Source organism: Euprymna scolopes, chromosome 27, assembly GCF_053919585.1.
Source record: "Euprymna scolopes isolate OS-2025 chromosome 27, ASM5391958v1, whole genome shotgun sequence".
NCBI classification, from domain to species: Eukaryota; Metazoa; Mollusca; class Cephalopoda; order Sepiida; family Sepiolidae; genus Euprymna; species Euprymna scolopes.
The window spans coordinates 602,657-627,976 of NC_136508.1; the positions used below are offsets into that span (position 1 = coordinate 602,657).

Consider the following 25,320-nt stretch of genomic DNA (forward strand, 5'->3'; position numbering starts at 1 on the left):
TGGAATTCATACATTAAAAATAAATGTCAAACTTAGAACGTCCTTGTACTATTAAGTTACGAGCCATATATTCACATACCACTATGTTGTGATCTGTATATTCAATCCAATTGAAATTAAGATTTGATTGTACTTTCTTCTTTAGCTGTACGAAACTTAATGGACAATGAAACCCATACTGCAACTGGCCTTTTTTACTAGGAAATTCGGCTTTTCCATAATGTTGTATTTTTTTGTTTCTTCTAAGAGAAAAGTGGTACTTTTGTTGAGATGTTTTTGTTAGCCAAACAAGTAAACTATCAAAAAGTGTCAAAGCAAAAACTTTGACAAAACTGCTAACAAAAAAAAAAAAAGAAAAATATAATGCTTTAACGAAAGAACATACCAAATGCAATTTTTAATGGATAATAACAAATGAAAGAAAATGAATAAAATCCATTAAACCTATGGTAATTTTCAAGAATGAGTATTAATTGATTTTTAATGATAATACTAAAAAACATAAAAAATTATAACAGCAAATGTCAAAGACATTTATTTGTATCTTTTTCTGTAATTGTTATGGATTTGTTTTTTTTTCAAATTTTAGAAGGAATACTGAAACTGAGGCAAAAAATGATCAGAAATTTTTTAGGAGATGAAAGTTTCTTTATTTAAAAAAAAAAAAAATTTTTTTGTTTCATGAAATTTTTCCAGTATTTATGCAGAGAAGGTATTGTGCTGGAGTAATAATACTATTATTTAGAAACCCATACTTAAAATGGGGAAGGGAGGATGTTTTGCACCAAAAAGCAAATTGGCTTATTACCGATTAATCAACCTATGATAATCGGCCAATTAACAGGTTTTCTAATGTCAATTTATCAGCAAAATTTGCTTTCATAAATAGTACAAATATTAATTTAATTATATTGGAAATGAAGACAAGTGAACGTGTGTTCGTTACAACTCTACTTTCAACCGAGTTCTTGTTTGTTTCGTTCACCACACTCTTTTCTTCTACCTCTTCTTTTACACACGTCCGTTTGTTTTCGTGACTCAAACTCGTCTCTCTTCCCGCTTTCCTCCTCTCGTTATTTATGGAATCAGGGTACAAGATTCCCCGAGATTCCACAAGACTTTTTTCCACATAAACGCATGCGGGCGCCATCTTGATTCTTAGTAGCCACTTTCTCCACACTCCCCCCTGATCTCATGATCACAGAGATGACAGGGGGGTGGTGATCGCCGCCGTCGGGTGCTTCTACGAAGGAGGACAGTGCTGCTCTCGTCTTCGCGTGCGCTCTCATCCACCGCCTGATGGTCGGGGAAGGCTTCATTGATAGGGATGGTGCAAACCAAAGCGATGGCCCACTCGTCTCAGAGTCAGAATCACTCTCATCGTTCACTGGAGGTGGTACATGTGTCGCCGGCCGTAGGTCCCTAACGTGACGGGGTACGCCATCAACCTGGACACACTGCTGACTCACCACATCGGTCACTGTGCCTCGTTTATACTTGTCAGTACATCGGTTTCCTGGCGGCTTCACCCAGACAGCATCCTCTTTGGCATATCGATTCCGTTCTATCTCAGTGGCCACAGTTGTATCGGGGTGGATTCCTTTTTCTCGGACACGGTACTGATAGATTGTGTTTGCAGGCGCCGTTCCTGGAGAGATGCCATCCTTTGGCATGAGATTATACCAGTACGCAGCTTCTGCGATGGTGCACTGCTTCCTGGCTGCAATTGTTTTGATGCTGCGATGGCTTCTCTCAGCTATACCATTGCCAGAAGGCACATAAGCGCATCTAAGCCGCAGCTGCACACCTCATTCTTGTAAGAACTGCCTCATCTGATGGCTGCAAAAGGCTGGGTCGTTGTCCGTCAGCACTTCATCGGGCGCACCTCTTTCACAGAACACGGATGACAGCTGGCGAATAATGTTGCAAGAGTCCTGGCGCCCGAGGAGTCTCCAGACTGCGAAACGTGTAGGCCCACAATCGATGAGGGTAAGGAAGTGGTTGCCACCGTAGTGTGTGATGTCCATGCCCACTCTCTGCCACTTACCACTCACTCCTAACTCTCCTTTCTTCCATCGTGCTGGAGCTGGGTCGATGGATTGGCAGGCCTCGCAACTTTCCACCACTCTTCGGATATCTTTTTTTCCTACTCCTGGATCAATCATCTTGACAAAGTACAGTGTCCGCTTGATGGCAGGATGTCCACACTGTCGATGAATGTCCATGATGCGCGCTGCATCCACATTACACACAACTGCTGCACATGTGTTTTGCAGATTATCAGCATCTCTCCGAGCACCAGCCAGAAGCCATCGTTGAGGGACTCTTGTCAAAGCATCTGCTCTGTTGAGCGCAGACCTGATCAACATTACGTCCACGGTCAGGTCGTACTCTGTGATGGTGTCGACCAAGGTGGCAAGCCGTCTTCGAATTAACATCTCACTCGATGCTCGTGTCGTCAGCCGTGCTCTTCCACTTAATGCATCGGTTATCCACCGATGAGTGCATGCCGAGTCAGTCATGATATGTAGAACCTTGGCGTGCCATTGAAGCGCCAAGTTAACGCCCTTCAATGTGGCATCAAGTTCGGTCAGGTTTATGTGCCTCGAATCATTCTCTGGCCGAAGCCAACAGGCATCTTCAATAATGGAATCATTAACTGCAAGGGCAACTCCAAGAGCCAGTGAACTAGCATCCACCCAGACCGTGAACTCATTCCCGCTGACGTACCACTTTCCCTGAACGGGGTCATCACTGGTCACTCTGGACACAGTCTCTGTCAACATGCTCCTTAAGGTGACATCGTGTACTGCATCGTCCCATCCCGCCGACACGGCTGTTGAACGTCTCTTTATGGCTGCCACGGCCACCTTGAGCCAACCGCACACAGGGAAATGGCCTGCCATCTTTCCACAAAGCGAACACACTGTTTGTCGAGTGATGTTTGATGGGACCTTGGGAACGTGACTTCCTCTTCTTCAGCAAAGTCCCTCCTTGTTATTGCGCACGTGCAGGCTAAGAATTTTTGCTCCATCGCACAGACGCTCTGGTTCCTTACATGTCAGTCCAAAGCTTTCAAAGTGCATTCTAACCGATTGCGCTGACATGAGGCTCTCATTGACGAATATATCATCGATGTATGAGGATGTTGCCTGTTACACTGTCTCATCTTGCTGCCGGATAGCATGCATGATTGCTGTCATAATGCCTGGGGCCACATTTAGACCGAACCCTAGCCTGGTTAGACAATATCGGGTTCCTCTAATTTCCACAGTCTGAAATGGCCACAATTTCTTCTCAATGCGTATTTGTAGATAGGCCCTGCGTAGGTCCAGAGTTGCCACATTCGATCCCTGCTGTCGCCACTCCCTTAATTTGAGTGCACACACATCAGCCCTTGCTGTATATGGGTCGACATGCTCATTGAGCTCACGGTAGTCTAGGACGGGGCGGACCTTTTGTTTGGTCTCTTGTACGACGGCCATCAAGAGAATCAGCCCTCGTGGGGGGCCAAGCTCATCCTCTGGGTATGGAAGAAGCCAGCCATTGTCGATCCACATTTGCAGTTCTTCTTCATACTGTTCCCTTAGCCACATAGGTGGGGGATATTCCGATAACCGGTTTCGCAAGAACTGTACCTTGCCGGTTCTGTCCACGGTAATTCCACCCAGTTGTGTAATCAAGTCCATACCCAGGAGTAGGTCGTACCCGAGAAGCTCTCCCTCCATCACCAGGGCTCGCACGGCTACTGCAGGCCCGTCGTTGATGCTTGCGCGGATAATGCTCACCCCACAAGAGGCTAGTGAACCTCCGCCTACAGTTAGTACCGGAATTCTCTCTGCTTTCCAAGTGGCACAGCATATCTTGCTTACGAGAGTCTGGGTGCACCCAGTGTCCACAAGCGCGAGGCGCTCGCTTCCATTAATGTGTATGCTTACAGTGGGTAGCGCCCTGCTCAATGACGATCTGGGGAGAAGACTGGCGCTGTAGCTTCTTCCCCTTACCCGTTTCCCGGACAGGTGCGGGCCAGGTGTCCGCGTTTTTTGCACTTGTAGCACTGCGGCCCGTCAAGTTTCCGAGTTCGTTGACGTGACAAAAGACAATCACGGGCCAAATGGTTGGGTCCTCCACACTTATAGCAGGTTGTAGCTGCGCCCAGGTCCTGCAATCCAACCTGTGATGGTTGTACAGCTGCCACTTGGTCTATAGTGTTAGGGCTTTTCTTTAGTATTGCTCGTGCCCGCGTCAATACTTCTGATATGTCCATCTCGTCCACTTGGGATGAGGCACAGAGCAGATCTTCCACACTCTTAGGTAATCCTCCAACAAAGGCGCACACCAAGCCTTTGTCTGACATCCCTCCAAAGAGGACCGATAGCTTTCTTAGCTCAGCCAGATACACATCCACCGTTTCCCCGGAATGTAATTTTTGGGCCATGAATTCCTTCCATGCAGTAATTGGATCTAATGCAAATGCTGTAAAAAGGGCGCGCTTGATGCAGGCAAAATCTGTTTTTTCCTCATCAGCCAACTGCTGGTATACTGCATATGCTCCCCCAGTGAGGCGCATTGGGACCACGCATTCTATACGCTTCACCCCACTGAGCTGACATATTAATTCTGCTTTTTCCACCCATTCCTGCACTGAGTGATCAGTGCTACTGCCATCAAACAGGGGAATTAGCTTGGGGTCAAATCCTGACATCATGCCGGAATAGCTTGTGTTCGTTACAACTCTACTTTCAACCGAGTCCTTGTTTGTTTCGTTCACCACACTCTTTTCTTCTACCTCTTCTTTTACACACGTCCGTTCGTTTTCGTGACTCAAACTCGTCTCTCTTCCCGCTTTCCTCCTCTCGTTATTTATGGAATCAGGGTACGAGATTCCCCGAGATTCCACGAGACTTTTTTCCACATAAACGCATGCGGGCGCCATCTTGATTCTTAGTACCTATTTACTATGCCTCCCCAGAGTTAGATACCAGGGTCGTTTTTTAACGTAGAGAAAAGGTACAAAAATAAAAATTGTCTCAGTCGTGAAGGATTTCTCCTCCACCGAAAGAGAACAAGAAATAGAAGTGCAGCATCTGAAGAACAGATACTACACTTTGATCGTGACCACCCAGATCTTGATTCTTAGTAGCCACTTTCTCCACAGAACTCCTTTTTGCTTTCTGGTGAAAAGGACATGCACTATCTACACCATATTTTCAAATAACAGGCATGGTGTGCTGCTAACACTTTTTGTGACTCAGCTGCATTTGATACAAATATAAGTACATCGAAAATTTCTCTCCTTTTACTTTACTATCGAATTATTACTTTATTATTTTTGTATACATTAAATCACCCACAAAGAAAATTATTTCTCTTTCAGTTTTCATGTTGAGGAATTGTATGGTAAATTGTGACTTGACAAGTTCCCTAACAATATTAGTCAATAAAATTCAGAAGCAAGTTTGGGAACTAAGCTAACTATTTGATGAGAGGGCAGTAATTCTGTTCATAACAAACATAACTTGAAGGTTTATAAAAACATAAATGAAATGTTCAAGAAAATCAAGGGGAAAAACTCATGTTGAATTATCCCCCTTGGATCTTTTTTTTTTTTTTTTTTTAAATGAGCACACATGAAGTAGCAATAACTTCAGCTTACACCATCAAAAATGATCATGGAAAGTCAATAATTTGATTGAGGAGAAAAATCATCAATCAGACTGCCTCTGAAAAGATTCGAGAGTACTGGAACTTAAGGGTTTCACTTTTCAGAGAACATCAATAGCTGTTAGTGAAAAATCAATGGTAAACGACTGCTACGATAAGGCAAAATTATTAGCAAAGGTTATCGAAAGAGGTGTCCAGTGTTAGAACTCTGAGGAGATTTTTTATCACTCAGATTCCAGAAGAACCTTGCTGGTTTTTGTCACTAATAATAACTTGTGCAAAAACTACTAAAAAAATTAATAAATAAAAATAACAAATGAATATAATAAAAAAAGTTGACAATAATAATGAATATAAAAATATATATATAAAAATGGCACTTGTGCGAAGGTATAACTTTTTTGGTTTTCAGTTTGGACATTTGAAGAGTGCATAGCAGGAACAGACAAATGCAATTTCAGGACAAAATCGAAAATCTTACAACAATAAAGGCATGTTTTTTATTTTTTAAAAATAGATTTAAGAAAATTATAATAACACAAAATATATTTTTGTAAACACAAATTAAAGATTTTAAAATATTTTATTTTGTAATGAAGCCAAAATTCTGAAATTTTTTAATACATTTTTTTTGTTGAGAAAGTTTTTTTTACATATTTATTGAATTAAAACAAATAGATCAAATTTAAACACAAAATAGTTTTCTGCCCTTTATTTATGCTTGTCCACCCCTACTATGCACTCTCCAAATGCCCAAACTGAAAACCAAAAAGTTGTACCTTCATACTAGTGCACAAGTGCCTAAAAAATAGTAAATATGTACGACTAAAAATTATGTACGATCAATGTATGACTAATTGACACTGCTGTTGATTAAAGCAACTTTGACGTAGGTAATCGACACAGGGTCCGTCAGTGTGAAATATCATAAAACAATCTTGTGATAAACAATAAAACGAATTTACTCAGAAGTTTCGAGAGGTCATTTTCGGCAAATATCTTTTAAAGTCCATACTTAAAAAGATACTTACTAAGGAAAACTACCGATTTTTATTAAATATTCCCTCTTACATGAATGATCTACTAAGTCCATCAACGCAAAAAATGTTATTAAAATAAATGATAACATTTTAGTCACAGTCATGATTATTTTTTGGCAAATTCTTAAAAACAGACTTTTTTTTTTTTAATCCAGAGTGCCACTGTTTTTATTTTTTAATCTTTGTTAAAAATAAAAATAAAAAAAAATATATATATACAAGTTTATTTCTTTATCTCCATATATAATATATTGATTTCAGAAATTCCCCTCTGGCCCAAAGTATCGTAGGTTTGCAACAACAGATGCCACGTACAAATTCAATACATCTACTGATAGCCAATATCTTATGTAGCTTACGACCACCATTTCTACCACATTCACTGGTGATAATAAAATGCTGTATTATATCCGATGAGCTAAACCATCACAATCACCACATCTACAGAGGAAGAAATTCCTATTTTTCTCTGTCAGCATTTATTGCTTTCACCGATACCAGTTTTCACTGGGTCCAATTCTATATTTTTCAACTATAGTGTGATTACACCCTCTGTAACTGGCTCACATACATAGAAATAACATTCTTTCCGATTTCTGAATCCTAAACAATAACGGTCCCTAGCCATGTTATGCTCTTTCTGGTTGGCTGAAACCTGCAATTCTCATATTTCAGAATGAAACTAATTTCTAAATAAGCAAATACTTCAAAGGTTTACTAAAATCGTGTAGCTCTCCCCATAACACACTAGCAGTAAAAAAAAAAAAATACAAATATATTAACCGCTCATTAACAGGTAATTAAATACTGATAACCTTATTTACTGGAACCAACATGTACAAATAAAAAACGTCTTCACTGTCTTTGCTTGCACCTCCAGAAAAAAATATAAATATAGCAATGGTCTGGGAATGTAAACGTACAAAATACCAACACGGCTGATCAAGAAAATCTCATTCAAATTTTGTGGAGACAAATACTTATAGAGGTATAAAGACCCGTATTACACACTGTAATTCACTGACTGTATGATATCATTATATATTATATCTCGAAAACTGAAACGTTTAAATGAGATTTTCTGATCCAGCATAGTCGAAAACTTATAAAAGTCATCATTCTAAAGAAAATTTAATTCAAAATTGGTAAAAACACAAGTATATAACAAATAAGTGTTTCCGTATGCAATTAAATTTACGTTAACACTGTAGCATGGGACATCAGAGTAAAAAAATCAACTGGAAATGGAAAAAACAAAAAGCAAAGGAAAACGTTTTGTTTTTATTAGAAAGAGAGGGGGAGGGGCTAGTACCATGTGGGTATTTTGTACATGTTTACATTCCCAGATCATTGCTATGTTTATATTTTTTTGGTGTTCTGGATCAGTATAAAACGTCTTTACCGTCTTTGCTTTCCAGCAAAGACGGTAAAGACGTTTTATACTTATACTTAGATTCAATTACATTAATTATATTCAATTACATTACTTAGATTACTCTGATTCAGTTAAATTACTTGGATTACTTTGATTCAATTACATTACTTTTATTATTTTGATTTAATTACATTACTTTTATTATTTTGATTCAATTACATTACTTTTATTATTTTGATTTAATTACATTACTTTTATTATTTTGATTCAATTACATTACTTTTATTATTTTGATTCAATTACATTACTTTTATTACTTTGATTTAATTACATTACTTTTATTATTTTGATTCAATTACATTACTTTTATTATTTTGATTCAATTACATTACTTTTATTATTTTGATTCAATTACATTACTTTTATTATTTTGATTCAATTACATTACTTATATTACTTTGATTTAATTACGTTACTTTTATTAATTTGATTTAATTACATTACTTTTATTACTTTGATTTAATTACATTACTTTTATTATTTTGATTTAATTACATTACTTTTATTACTTTGATTCAATTACATTACTTATATTACTTTGATTTAATTACATTACTTTTATTATTTTGATTTAATTACATTACTTTTATTGTTTTGATTTAATTACATTACTTTTATTGTTTTGATTTAATTACATTACTTTTATTATTTTGATTTAATTACATTACTTTTATTATTTTGATTTAATTACATTACTTTTATTACTTTGATTCAATTACATTACTTATATTACTTTGATTTAATTACGTTACTTTTATTACTTTGATTTAATTACATTACTTTTATTACTTTGATTTAATTACATTACTTTTATTATTTTGATTTAATTACATTACTTTTATTACTTTGATTTAATTACATTACTTTTATTATTTTGATTCAATTACATTACTTATATTACTTTGATTTAATTACGTTACTTTTATTACTTTGATTTAATTACATTACTTTTATTACTTTGATTTAATTACATTACTTTTATTGATTTGATTCAATTACATTACTTTTATTATTTTGATTTAATTACATTACTTTTATTACTTTGATTCAATTACATTACTTTTATTATTTTGATTTAATTACATTACTTTTATTACTTTGATTTAATTACGTTACTTTTATTACTTTGATTTAATTACATTACTTTTATTACTTTGATTTAATTACATTACTTTTATTATTTTGATTTAATTACATTACTTTCATTACTTTGATTTAATTACATTACTTTTATTATTTTGATTCAATTACATTACTTTTATTATTTTGATTCAATTACATTACTTTTATTATTTTGATTTAATTACATTACTTTTATTACTTTGATTTAATTACATTACTTTTATTACTTTGATTTAATTACATTACTTTTATTACTTTGATTTAATTACATTACTTTTATTATTTTGATTCAATTACATTACTTTTATTATTTTGATTCAATTACATTACTTTTATTATTTTGATTCAATTACATTACTTTTATTATTTTGATTCAATTACATCACTTTTATTATTTTGATTTAATTACATTACTTTTATTATTTTGATTCAATTACATTACTTTTATTATTTTGATTTAATTACATTACTTTTATTATTTTGATTCAATTACATTACTTTTATTATTTTGATTTAATTACATTACTTTTATTATTTCTATTTAATTACATTACTTTTATTATTTTGATTTAATTACATTACTTTTATTATTTTGATTTAATTACATTACTTTTATTATTTTGATTCAATTACATTACTTTTATTACTTTGATTTAATTACATTACTTTTATTATTTTGATTTAATTACATTACTTTCATTACTTTGATTTAATTACATTACTTTCATTACTTTGATTTAATTACATTACTTTTATTATTTTGATTCAATTACATTACTTTTATTATTTTGATTTAATTACATTACTTTTATTATTTTGATTTAATTACATTACTTTTATTACTTTGATTCAATTACATTACTTATATTACTTTGATTTAATTACATTACTTTTATTACTTTGATTTAATTACATTACTTTTATTATTTTGATTTAATTACATTACTTTCATTACTTTGATTTAATTACATTACTTTTATTATTTTGATTTAATTACATTACTTTTATTACTTTGATTCAATTACATTACTTATATTACTTTGATTTAATTACGTTACTTTTATTACTTTGATTTAATTACATTACTTTTATTATTTTGATTTAATTACATTACTTTCATTACTTTGATTTAATTACATTACTTTTATTATTTTGATTTAATTACATTACTTTTATTACTTTGATTCAATTACATTACTTATATTACTTTGATTTAATTACATTACTTTTATTATTTTGATTTAATTACATTACTTTTATTATTTTGATTTAATTACATTACTTTTATTATTTTGATTCAATTACATTACTTTTATTATTTTGATTTAATTACATTACTTTTATTATTTTGATTCAATTACATTACTTTTATTATTTTGATTCAATTACATTACTTTTATTATTTTGATTCAATTACATTACTTTTATTATTTTGATTCAATTACATTACTTTTATTATTTCGATTTAATTACATTACTTATATTACTTTGATTTAATTACATTACTTTTATGACTTTGATTTAATTACATTACTTTTATTACTTTCATTTAATTACATTACTTTTATTATTTTGATTCAATTACATTACTTTTATTACTTTGATTTAATTACATTACTTTTATTACTTTAATTTAATTACATTACTTTTATTATTTTGATTCAATTACATTACTTCTATTATTTTGATTCAATTACATTACTTATATTACTTTGATTTAATTACATTACTTTTATTACTTTGATTCAATTACATTACTTTTATTACTTTGATTCAATTACATTACTTTTATTACTTTGATTCAATTACATTACTTTTATTATTTTGATTCAATTACATTACTTTTATTATTTTGATTCAATTACATTACTTTTATTATTTGGATTCAATTACATTACTTTTATTATTTTGATTTAATTACATTACTTTTATTATTTTGATTTAATTACATTACTTTTATTACTTTGATTTAATTACATTACTTTTATTACTTTGATTTAATTACATTACTTTTATTATTTTGATTTAATTACATTACTTTCATTACTTTGATTTAATTACATTACTTTTATTATTTTGATTCAATTACATTACTTTTATTATTTTGATTCAATTACATTACTTTTATTATTTTGATTTAATTACATTACTTTTATTACTTTGATTTAATTACATTACTTTTATTACTTTGATTTAATTACATTACTTTTATTACTTTGATTTAATTACATTACTTTTATTATTTTGATTCAATTACATTACTTTTATTATTTTGATTCAATTACATTACTTTTATTATTTTGATTCAATTACATCACTTTTGTTATTTTGATTTAATTACATTACTTTTATTATTTTGATTCAATTACATTACTTTTATTATTTTGATTTAATTACATTACTTTTATTACTTTGATTTAATTACGTTACTTTTATTACTTTGATTTAATTACATTACTTTTATTACTTTGATTTAATTACATTACTTTTATTATTTTGATTTAATTACATTACTTTCATTACTTTGATTTAATTACATTACTTTTATTATTTTGATTCAATTACATTACTTTTATTATTTTGATTCAATTACATTACTTTTATTATTTTGATTTAATTACATTACTTTTATTACTTTGATTTAATTACATTACTTTTATTACTTTGATTTAATTACATTACTTTTATTACCTTGATTTAATTACATTACTTTTATTATTTTGATTCAATTACATTACTTTTATTATTTTGATTCAATTACATTACTTTTATTATTTTGATTCAATTACATTACTTTTATTATTTTGATTCAATTACATCACTTTTATTATTTTGATTTAATTACATTACTTTTATTATTTTGATTCAATTACATTACTTTTATTATTTTGATTTAATTACATTACTTTTATTATTTTGATTCAATTACATTACTTTTATTATTTTGATTTAATTACATTACTTTTATTATTTCTATTTAATTACATTACTTTTATTATTTTGATTTAATTACATTACTTTTATTATTTTGATTCAATTACATTACTTTTATTATTTTGATTCAATTACATTACTTTTATTATTTTGATTCAATTACATTACTTTTATTATTTTGATTCAATTACATTACTTTTATTATTTTGATTTAATTACATTACTTTTATTATTTTGATTTAATTACATTACTTTTATTATTTTTATTTAATTACATTACTTTTATTACTTTGATTCAATTACATTACTTATATTACTTTGATTTAATTACGTTACTTTTATTACTTTGATTTAATTACATTACTTTTATTATTTTGATTTAATTACATTACTTTCATTACTTTGATTTAATTACATTACTTTTATTATTTTGATTCAATTACATTACTTTTATTATTTTGATTTAATTACATTACTTTTATTATTTTGATTCAATTACATTACTTTTATTATTTTGATTTAATTACATTACTTTTATTATTTTGATTTAATTAAATTACTTTTATTACTTTGATTTAATTACATTACTTTCATTACTTTGATTTAATTACATTACTTTTATTTTTTTGATTTAATTACATTACTTTTATTATTTTGATTCAATTACATTACTTTTATTATTTTGATTTAATTACATTACTTTTATTACTTTGATTTAATTACATTACTTTTATTACTTTGATTTAATTACATTACTTTTATTATTTTGATTTAATTACATTACTTTTATTATTTTGATTCAATTACATTACTTTTATTATTTTGATTCAATTACATCACTTTTATTATTTTGATTTAATTACATTACTTTTATTATTTTGATTCAATTACATTACTTTTATTATTTTGATTTAATTACATTACTTTTATTACTTTGATTTAATTACGTTACTTTTATTACTTTGATTTAATTACATTACTTTTATTACTTTGATTTAATTACATTACTTTTATTATTTTGATTTAATTACATTACTTTCATTACTTTGATTTAATTACATTACTTTTATTATTTTGATTCAATTACATTACTTTTATTATTTTGATTCAATTACATTACTTTTATTATTTTGATTTAATTACATTACTTTTATTACTTTGATTTAATTACATTACTTTTATTACTTTGATTTAATTACATTACTTTTATTACTTTGATTTAATTACATTACTTTTATTATTTTGATTCAATTACATTACTTTTATTATTTTGATTCAATTACATTACTTTTATTATTTTGATTCAATTACATTACTTTTATTATTTTGATTCAATTACATTACTTTTATTATTTTCATTTAATTACATTACTTTTATTATTTTGATTCAATTACATTACTTTTATTATTTTTATTTAATTACATTACTTTTATTATTTTGATTCAATTACATTACTTTTATTATTTTGATTTAATTACATTACTTTTATTATTTCTATTTAATTACATTACTTTTATTATTTTGATTTAATTACATTACTTTTATTATTTTGATTCAATTACATTACTTTTATTATTTTGATTCAATTACATTACTTTTATTATTTTGATTCAATTACATTACTTTTATTATTTTGATTCAATTACATTACTTTTATTATTTTGATTTAATTACATTACTTTTATTATTTTGATTTAATTACATTACTTTTATTACTTTGATTCAATTACATTACTTATATTACTTTGATTTAATTACGTTACTTTTATTACTTTGATTTAATTACATTACTTTTATTATTTTGATTTAATTACATTACTTTCATTACTTTGATTTAATTACATTACTTTTATTATTTTGATTTAATTACATTACTTTTATTACTTTGATTCAATTACATTACTTATATTACTTTGATTTAATTACGTTACTTTTATTACTTTGATTTAATTACATTACTTTTATTATTTTGATTTAATTACATTACTTTCATTACTTTGATTTAATTACATTACTTTTATTATTTTGATTTAATTACATTACTTTCATTACTTTGATTTAATTACATTACTTTTATTATTTTGATTCAATTACATTACTTTTATTATTTTGATTTAATTACATTACTTTTATTATTTTGATTTAATTACATTACTTTTATTACTTTGATTCAATTACATTACTTATATTACTTTGATTTAATTACATTACTTTTATTACTTTGATTTAATTACATTACTTTTATTATTTTGATTTAATTACATTACTTTCATTACTTTGATTTAATTACATTACTTTTATTATTTTGATTCAATTACATTACTTTTATTATTTTGATTTAATTACATTACTTTTATTATTTTGATTCAATTACATTACTTTTATTATTTTGATTTAATTACATTACTTTTATTATTTTGATTTAATTACATTACTTTTATTACTTTGATTTAATTACATTACTTTTATTATTTTGATTTAATTACATTACTTTCATTACTTTGATTTAATTACATTACTTTTATTATTTTGATTCAATTACATTACTTTTATTATTTTGATTTAATTACATTACTTTTATTATTTTGATTTAATTACATTACTTTTATTACTTTGATTCAATTACATTACTTATATTACTTTGATTTAATTACATTACTTTTATTACTTTGATTTAATTACATTACTTTTATTATTTTGATTTAATTACATTACTTTCATTACTTTGATTTAATTACATTACTTTTATTATTTTGATTTAATTACATTACTTTTATTACTTTGATTTAATTACATTACTTTTATTACTTTGATTCAATTACATTACTTTTATTATTTTGATTTAATTACATTACTTTTATTATTTTGATTTAATTACATTACTTTTATTACTTTGATTCAATTACATTACTTTTATTATTTTGATTTAATTACATTACTTTTATTATTTTGATTTAATTACATTACTTTTATTATTTTGATTTAATTACATTACTTTTATTATTTTGATTTAATTACATTACTTTCATTACTTTGATTTAATTACATTACTTTTATTATTTGGATTCAATTACATTACTTTTATTATTTTGATTTAATTACATTACTTTTATTATTTTGATTTAATTACATTACTTTCATTACTTTGATTTAATTACATTACTTTTATTATTTTGATTTAATTACATTACTTTTATTACTTTTATTCAATTACATTACTTATATTACTTTGATTTAATTACGTTACTTTTATTATTTTGATTTAATTACATTACTTTTATTACTTTGATTCAATTACATTACTTATATTACTTTGATTTAATTACATTACTTTTATTATTTTGATTTAATTACATTACTTTTATTATTTTGATTTAATTACATTACTTTTATTATTTTGATTCAATTACATTACTTTTATTATTTTGATTTAATTACATTACTTTTATTATTTTGATTCAATTACATTACTTTTATTATTTTGATTCAATTACATTACTTTTATTATTTTGATTCAATTACATTACTTTTATTATTTTGATTCAATTACATTACTTTTATTACTTTGATTTAATTACATTACTTTTATTATTTCGATTTAATTACATTACTTATATTACTTTGATTTAATTACATTACTTTTATGACTTTGATTTAATTACATTACTTTTATTACTTTCATTTAATTACATTACTTTTATTATTTTGATTCAATTACATTACTTTTATTACTTTGATTTAATTACATTACTTTTATTACTTTAATTTAATTACATTACTTTTATTATTTTGATTCAATTACATTACTTCTATTATTTTGATTCAATTACATTACTTATATTATTTTGATTTAATTACATTACTTTTATTACTTTGATTCTATTACATTACTTTTATTATTTTGATTCAATTACATTACCTTTATTACTTTGATTCAATTACATTACTTTTATTATTTTGATTCAATTACATTACTTTTATTATTTTGATTCAATTACATTACTTTTATTATTTGGATTCAATTACATTACTTTTATTATTTTGATTTAATTACATTACTTTTATTATTTTGATTTAATTACATTACTTTTATTACTTTGATTTAATTACATTACTTTTATTACTTTGATTTAATTACATTACCTTTATTACTTTGATTCAATTACATTACTTTTATTACTTTGATTCAATTACATTACTTTTATTATTTTGATTCAATTACATTACTTTTAATATTTTGATTCAATTACATTACTTATATTACTTTGATTTAATTACATTACTTTTATTACTTTGATTCAATTACATTACTTTTATTATTTTGATTTAATTACATTACTTTTATTATTTTGATTTAATTACATTACTTTTATTATTTTGATTTAATTACATTACCTTTATTACTTTGATTCAATTACATTACTTTTATTACTTTGATTCAATTACATTACTTTTATTATTTTTATTCAATTACATTACCTTTATTATTTTGATTCAATTACATTACTTTTATTATTTTGATTCAATTACATTACTTTTATTACTTTGATTCAATTACATTACTTTTATTATTTTGATTTAATTACATTACTTTTATTATTTTGATTCAATTACATTACTTTTATTATTTTGATTCAATTACATTACCTTTATTACTTTGATTTAATTACATTACTTTTATTATTTTGATTTAATTACATTACTTTTATTACTTTGATTCAATTACATTACTTTTATTACTTTGATTCAATTACATTACTTTTATTACTTTGATTCAATTACATTACTTTTATTATTTTGATTTTATAACATTACTTTTATTATTTTGATTTAATTACATTACTTTTATTACTTTGATTCAATTACATTACTTTTATTATTTTGATTCAATTACATTACTTTTATTATTTTGATTTAATTACATTACTTTTATTATTTTGATTCAATTACATTACTTTTATTACTTTGATTCAATTACATTACTTTTATTATTTTGATTTAATTACATTACTTTTATTATTTTGATTCAATTACATTACTTTTATTATTTTGATTTAATTACATTACTTTTATTATTTTGATTCAATTACATTACTTTTATTATTTTGATTCAATTACATTACTTTTATTACTTTGATTCAATTACATTACTTTTATTATTTTGATTTAATTACATTACTTTTATTATTTTGATTCAATTACATTACTTTTATTACTTTGATTTAATTACATTACTTTTATTATTTTGATTCAATTACATTACTTATATTACTTTGATTTAATTACGTTACTTTTATTATTTTGATTCAATTACATTACTTTTATTACTTTGATTCAATTACATTACTTTTATTATTTTGATTTAATTACATTACTTTTATTATTTTGATTTAATTACATTACTTTTATTATTTTGATTTAATTACATTACTTTTATTATTTTGATTCAATTACATTACTTTTATTATTTTGATTCAATTACATTACTTTTATTATTTTGATTCAATTACATTACTTTTATTACTTTGATTCAATTACATTACTTTTATTATTTTGATTTAATTACATTACTTTCATTACTTTGATTTAATTACATTACTTTTATTATTTTGATTCAATTACATTACTTTTATTACTTTGATTCAATTACATTACTTTTATTACTTTGATTCAATTACATTACTTTTATTACTTTGATTCAATTACATTACTTTTATTATTTTGATTTAATTACATTACTTTTATTACTTTGATTTAATTACATTACTTTTATTATTTTGATTTAATTACATTACTTTTATTATTTTGATTCAATTACATTACTTATATTATTTTGATTTAATTACATTACTTATATTACTTTGATTTAATTACATTAGTTTTATTATTTTCATTTAATTACATTACTTTTATTATTTTGATTCAATTACATTACTTCTATTATTTTGATTCAATTACATTACTTATATTACTTTGATTTAATTACATTACTTTTATTATTTTGATTCAATTACATTACTTTTATTATTTTGATTCAATTACATTACTTATATTACTGTGATTTAATTACATTACTTTTATTATTTTGATTCAATTACATTACTTTTATTATTTTGATTCAATTGCATTACTTTTATTTCTTTGATTCAATTACATTACTTTTATTATTTTGATTTAATTACATTACTTTTATTATTTTGATTCAATTACATTACTTTTATTATTTTGATTTAATTACATTACTTTTATTATTTTGATTTAATTACATTACTTTTATTATTTTGATTTAATTACATTACTTTTATTATTTTGATTTAATTACATTACTTTTATTATTTTGATTCAATTACATTACTTTTATTATTTTGATTCAATTACATTACTTTTATTACTTTGATTTAATTACATTACTTTTATTATTTCGATTTAATTACATTACTTATATTACTTTGATTCAATTACATTACTTTTATGACTTTGATTTAATTACATTACTTTTATTACTTTCATTTAATTACATTACTTTTATTATTTTGATTCAATTACATTACTTCTATTATTTTGATTCAATTACATTACTTATATTACTTTGATTTAATTACATTACTTTTATTACTTTGATTCAATTACATTACTTTTATTATTTTGATTCAATTACATTACTTTTATTACTTTGATTTAATTACATTACTTTTATTACTTTCATTTAATTACATTACTTTTATTATTTTGATTCAATTACATTACTTTTATTACTTTGATTTAATTACATTACTTTTATTACTTTCATTTAATTACATTACTTTTATTATTTTGATTCAATTACATTACTTCTATTATTTTGATTCAATTACATTACTTTTATTATTTTGATTTAATTACATTACCTTTATTACTTTGATTCAATTACATTACTTTTATTACTTTTATTCAATTACATTACTTTTATTATTTTGATTCAATTACATTACTTTTATTATTTTGATTCAATTACATTACTTATATTACTTTGATTTAATTACATTACTTTTATTATTTTGATTTAATTACATTACTTTTATTATTTTGATTTAATTACATTACTTTTATTATTTTGATTCAATTACATTACTTTTATTATTTTGATTCAATTACATTACTTTTATTATTTTGATTCAATTACATTACTTTTATTACTTTGATTCAATTACATTACTTTTATTATTTTGATTTAATTACATTACTTTCATTACTTTGATTTAATTACATTACTTTTATTATTTTGATTCAATTACATTACTTTTATTACTTTGATTCAATTACATTACTTTTATTACTTTGATTCAATTACATTACTTTTATTATTTTGATTTAATTACATTACTTTTATTACTTTGATTTAATTACATTACTTTTATTATTTTGATTTAATTACATTACTTTTATTATTTTGATTCAATTACATTACTTATATTATTTTGATTTAATTACATTACTTATATTACTTTGATTTAATTACATTAGTTTTATTATTTTCATTTAATTACATTACTTTTATTATTTTGATTCAATTACATTACTTCTATTATTTTGATTCAATTACATTACTTATATTACTTTGATTTAATTACATTACTTTTATTATTTTGATTCAATTACATTACTTTTATTATTTTGATTCAATTACATTACTTATATTACTTTGATTTAATTACATTACTTTTATTATTTTGATTCAATTACATTACTTTTATTATTTTGATTCAATTACATTACTTTTATTACTTTGATTCAATTACATTACTTTTAATATTTTGATTTAATTACATTACTTTTATTATTTTGATTTAATTACATTACTTTTATTATTTTGATTCAATTACATTACTTTTATTATTTTGATTCAATTACATTACTTTTATTACTTTGATTTAATTACATTACTTTTATTATTTCGATTTAATTACATTACTTATATTACTTTGATTCAATTACATTACTTTTATGACTTTGATTTAATTACATTACTTTTATTACTTTCATTTAATTACATTACTTTTATTATTTTGATTCAATTACATTACTTCTATTATTTTGATTCAATTACATTACTTATATTACTTTGATTTAATTACATTACTTTTATTACTTTGATTCAATTACATTACTTTTATTATTTTGATTCAATTACATTACTTTTATTACTTTGATTTAATTACATTACTTTTATTACTTTGATTTAATTACATTACTTTTATTATTTTGATTCAATTACATTACTTTTATTACTTTGATTTAATTACATTACTTTTATTACTTTCATTTAATTACATTACTTTTATTATTTTGATTCAATTACATTACTTCTATTATTTTGATTCAATTACATTACTTTTATTATTTTGATTTAATTACATTACCTTTATTACTTTGATTCAATTACATTACTTTTATTACTTTGATTCAATTACATTACTTTTATTATTTTGATTCAATTACATTACTTTTATTATTTTGATTCAATTACATTACTTATATTACTTTGATTTAATTACATTACTTTTATTACTTTGATTCAATTACATTACTTTTATTATTTTGATTAAATTACATTACTTTTATTATTTTGATTTAATTACATTACTTTTATTATTTTGATTTAATTACATTACCTTTATTACTTTGATTCAATTACATTACTTTTATTACTTTGATTCAATTACATTACTTTTATTATTTTTATTCAATTACATTACCTTTATTATTTTGATTCAATTACATTACTTTTATTATTTTGATTCAATTACATTACTTTTATTACTTTGATTCAATTACATTACTTTTATTATTTTGATTTAATTACATTACTTTTATTATTTTGATTCAATTACATTACTTTTATTATTTTGATTCAATTACATTACCTTTATTACTTTGATTTAATTACATTACTTTTATTATTTTGATTTAATTACATTACTTTTATTACTTTGATTCAATTACATTACTTTTATTACTTTGATTCAATTACATTACTTTTATTACTTTGATTCAATTACATTACTTTTATTATTTTGATTTTATAACATTACTTTTATTATTTTGATTTAATTACATTACTTTTATTACTTTGATTCAATTACATTACTTTTATTATTTTGATTCAATTACATTACTTTTATTATTTTGATTTAATTACATTACTTTTATTATTTTTATTTAATTACATTACTTTTATTATTTTGATTCAATTACATTACTTTTATTACTTTGATTCAATTACATTACTTTTATTATTTTGATTTAATTACATTACTTTTATTATTTTGATTCAATTACATTACTTTTATTATTTTGATTTAATTACATTACTTTTATTATTTTGATTCAATTACATTACTTTTATTATTTTGATTCAATTACATTACTTTTATTACTTTGATTCAATTACATTACTTTTATTATTTTGATTTAATTACATTACTTTTATTATTTTGATTCAATTACATTACTTTTATTACTTTGATTTAATTACATTACTTTTATTATTTTGATTCAATTACATTACTTATATTACTTTGATTTAATTACGTTACTTTTATTATTTTGATTCAATTACATTACTTATATTATTTTGATTTAATTACATTACTTTTATTATTTTGATTTAATTACATTACTTTTATTATTTTGATTCAATTACATTACTTTTATTATTTTGATTCAATTACATTACTTTTATTACTTTGATTCAATTACATTACTTTTATTACTTTGATTCTATTACATTACTTTTATTACTTTGATTCAATTACATTACTTATATTACTTTTATTCAATTACATTACTTTTATTACTTTTATTCAATTACATTACTTTTATTACTTTGATTTAATTACATTACTTTCATTACTTTGATTCTATTACATTACTTATATTACTTTGATTCAATTACATTACTTTTATTACTTTGATTCAATTACATTACTTTTATTACTTTGATTCAATTACATTACTTTTATTACTTTGATTCTATTACATTACTTATATTACTTTGATTCAATTACATTACTTATATTACTTTTATTCAATTACATTACTTTTATTACTTTTATTCAATTACATTACTTTTATTATTTTGATTTAATTACATTACTTTTATTATTTCTATTTAATTACATTACTTTTATTATTTTGATTTAATTACATTACTTTTATTATTTTGATTCAATTACATTACTTTTATTACTTTGATTCAATTACATTACTTGGATTACTTAACACTGGTGAAATAACAAAATCCCAATAAGTGTGTGGACAGAAATGTAAAGTAAGAATATTTAGGAATTTTTTTGTTCTCTTCACTTGGCATGGTTACGACGTTAGGGGCACATCCATAAATACAAAAAAAAAAGAAGAGAAATTCTGAATCATTCGAGTTTTTTTTTCTCATGTCATTTAATAAGTGTGTTAGGAAACTTTTTTTTGGCTTACTTAAAACAAAAAGAAGAAAAGACAGTTTTCGTCCTTTTCTTTTTACTGTCAGGATTTTTTTCTGTTCTAAGGAAGAAAGACATTTTCTTTTAAAAAATATTGAATATTTCTCTTGCCATATAAATATCATATCTAGTCTATGAAAAGTATCCTTTTTGGAAAAAATATTCTTTTCAAGGAAGTTGAAACTGTATTTTCAACGTTTGTTTGCAAAGTTATTGAAGGAAACGAATTACTGTTCCTTTTTCCCCGCATTTGTTCTAAAAATAAAATGGTTTATTAGAACACGGTTTTGATAAATTTCTGAAAATTCTCAATTTTACCTATTATACAATGGCAATAAATCGTTTTTTTTTGCAGGTCACAAGAAAGAATTCTCCTCTGAATAATGAATCCCCCCCAAAATAGAGGTTATTGAAATCGTCTATGACACGTTGGATATTGAGCTTCCCCAAATCACACCAGAACCATGATGTTCAGACAGGAAAAGCGAAGTCACAGTGGCGAAACTAACCTATGTTACCTACTATATATCATTCCAGTCTTAATGAATACCAGAAGACTAAGCCGTAAGGTGTCAGTTGATTTCCGGTGAATCAACCTAGGTTGGCTACAATGAACAACCCACCTATTGTATGTTTTGCAATACATGTTGTTACTTTATTTTTACACCCTGTTTTTCTTTGTAACCTTTTATCAGGGCTATAACAAAGACACAGAAACAGCTATCTATTTCTAAAATCATTTTAAAATGAAAAATATAAATAAAAAATCTATCCCAAACAGCCTGTGGATATATTTCATTAGTCATTTAACAATGGGAAGAGATACCCGATGAAATTTTTTATTCTTCTATTTTCTAAGGTGTAATTTTTTATTCTTCTATTTTCTAAGGTGTAATTTTTTAGTCTTCTATTTTCTAAGGTGTAATTTTTTATTCTTCTATTTTCTAAGGTGTAATTTTTTTAGATTTTTCAAAATTAGCCAAAAGTCAATTATTTTTGTTTACTAAAATTATTTGATTATCAACTCAAATGAGAATAGAAATATCTGAATATATAAAAACGATATCCACTTCAGCCAATATACTTGTTTAATACAGTTGACTTTGATATTTACATAATTATTACAAATCCTGCAAATATAACTACATACAATCTTGTGTTATGCTGAACAGTCTCTAGCAAACTACTCTGTTTATTTTGGGACTTGAAATTTGATATATACATATGATATTTAGGGGATTCAGATCTGTGAACCAAATTTGATTTGCTTTTTAGCTAGTAAAAATAGCTGCTAAAAGGTCAAATTTGAAAAAAAAAAATGGAATTTGGCAGGCTAACTTGACTTTTATGCATGCGCAAATATACATTTATATGTTTAACAATGCTGTTTTTAAAGTTTTGACATGTATATGGACTTAGTTCAGATGGTAACGAATAATGCTGGGGAGCTATATGTTTTGGTTTCAATTCTAGCTGATGGCACTCATATCATATTATATATATATATATATATATATATTAGTAATTTATAAAATATATATGGCGATTAAGCTACACTGAATATTCTGCGTTTCATCCACTATAGGATTCGTCAGGCTTACGCACAAATTTTGTGGTTGCTTCTTGTTTTTATATATGTTGAGGATTTCTAGTTAGCCAATCAGCTTTCTAGTATCCACCGCTCCCCCTCCTATCAGCCAATGGGCATGCATTTTATCGAACAAAGGATCTGTTTTAAAACTACCCCCCCCCCCAACACTTGGTATTATTTTGAATTTATTTCTTGCATTGGCCTGAAAGAAAAGATGAAAAAAATGTTACAAATGTGCAAACAAACAATACAAAAAGTGATATTTTCACTAACATTTATAGAAAACAAATAAAACTGCATCAACAGCAGAATACTTACTAGCATTATCATTTCCAACCATAGAATATCTCTCAAAATTAGGAAGATTACGATCTTTTCCAAGAGCAAAATTATCACGTGTCCATTGCAATGTTCCTTGCTTATTCTTGACTTGACACTTAAAAATTGCAGTGGCACCCTCTACCACTGATATATTCTCTGGCTCAGTAACAAAAATTTGCTCTTCAATGGCTGAAAATGTGGAGAAAGAATAACAAAAAATGAAAAAGATACAATTAAAGGTTCCAATATTTTCATAGACTGAAAAAAAACTTTTTTTCACTAAATTATTAATTATATTTGGAGTTGGACATAAGCATTATGCTTGTGTAGCCTTTGTTTCTCCATAGTCGAGTTAAGCAACTCCATCTGATTCCATGTTCATCACTTCTGTTAATGAGATTTTCCATTTCAATGTGACTTTCTGGATGAATTCCACAATTTCTGTTGTGTAATCACATTTACTTGCCAAAACATGTTTGCTTGGTTTAAAGTCACAGTATCAAGAACTTGGACATAGCCAATCACAATTGTTGATGTTGATTTTCAGTAAATCATATTCCATTTTGCTGCCACCTAAAAAATTCAATGTTATTTTTCTGAGTTTTAACTAATTTGACTATAAAACCCACTGCCAATTACTAACTTTCAAAATTAAAATAAAATAACAAACAAATTAATTTTTAAAAAGTAAGGTTCAGTTTGTTATTAAAGTTCAATGCAATTTGGAAGGAAAT

At 24.4% G+C, this 25,320-nt stretch overlaps 1 protein-coding gene across 12 annotated transcripts in view; it reads right to left on the reverse strand.

The window, feature by feature from the left end:
- Window positions 1-25,320, reverse strand: part of LOC145248787 (kin of IRRE-like protein 1) — a 2,909,730-nt gene that overhangs the window by 264,496 nt on the left and 2,619,914 nt on the right. For all 12 annotated transcript variants that reach the window (XR_013863395.1, XM_080110422.1, XM_080110421.1 and 9 more), the window contains one exon: window positions 24,584-24,775. Coding sequence is in view for 11 of the 12 variants with exons in the window: in XM_080110422.1 (XP_079966548.1) it covers window positions 24,584-24,775 (192 nt within the window). In the remaining variant the exon portion in view is untranslated. The remainder of the gene's footprint in view (window positions 1-24,583; window positions 24,776-25,320) is intronic.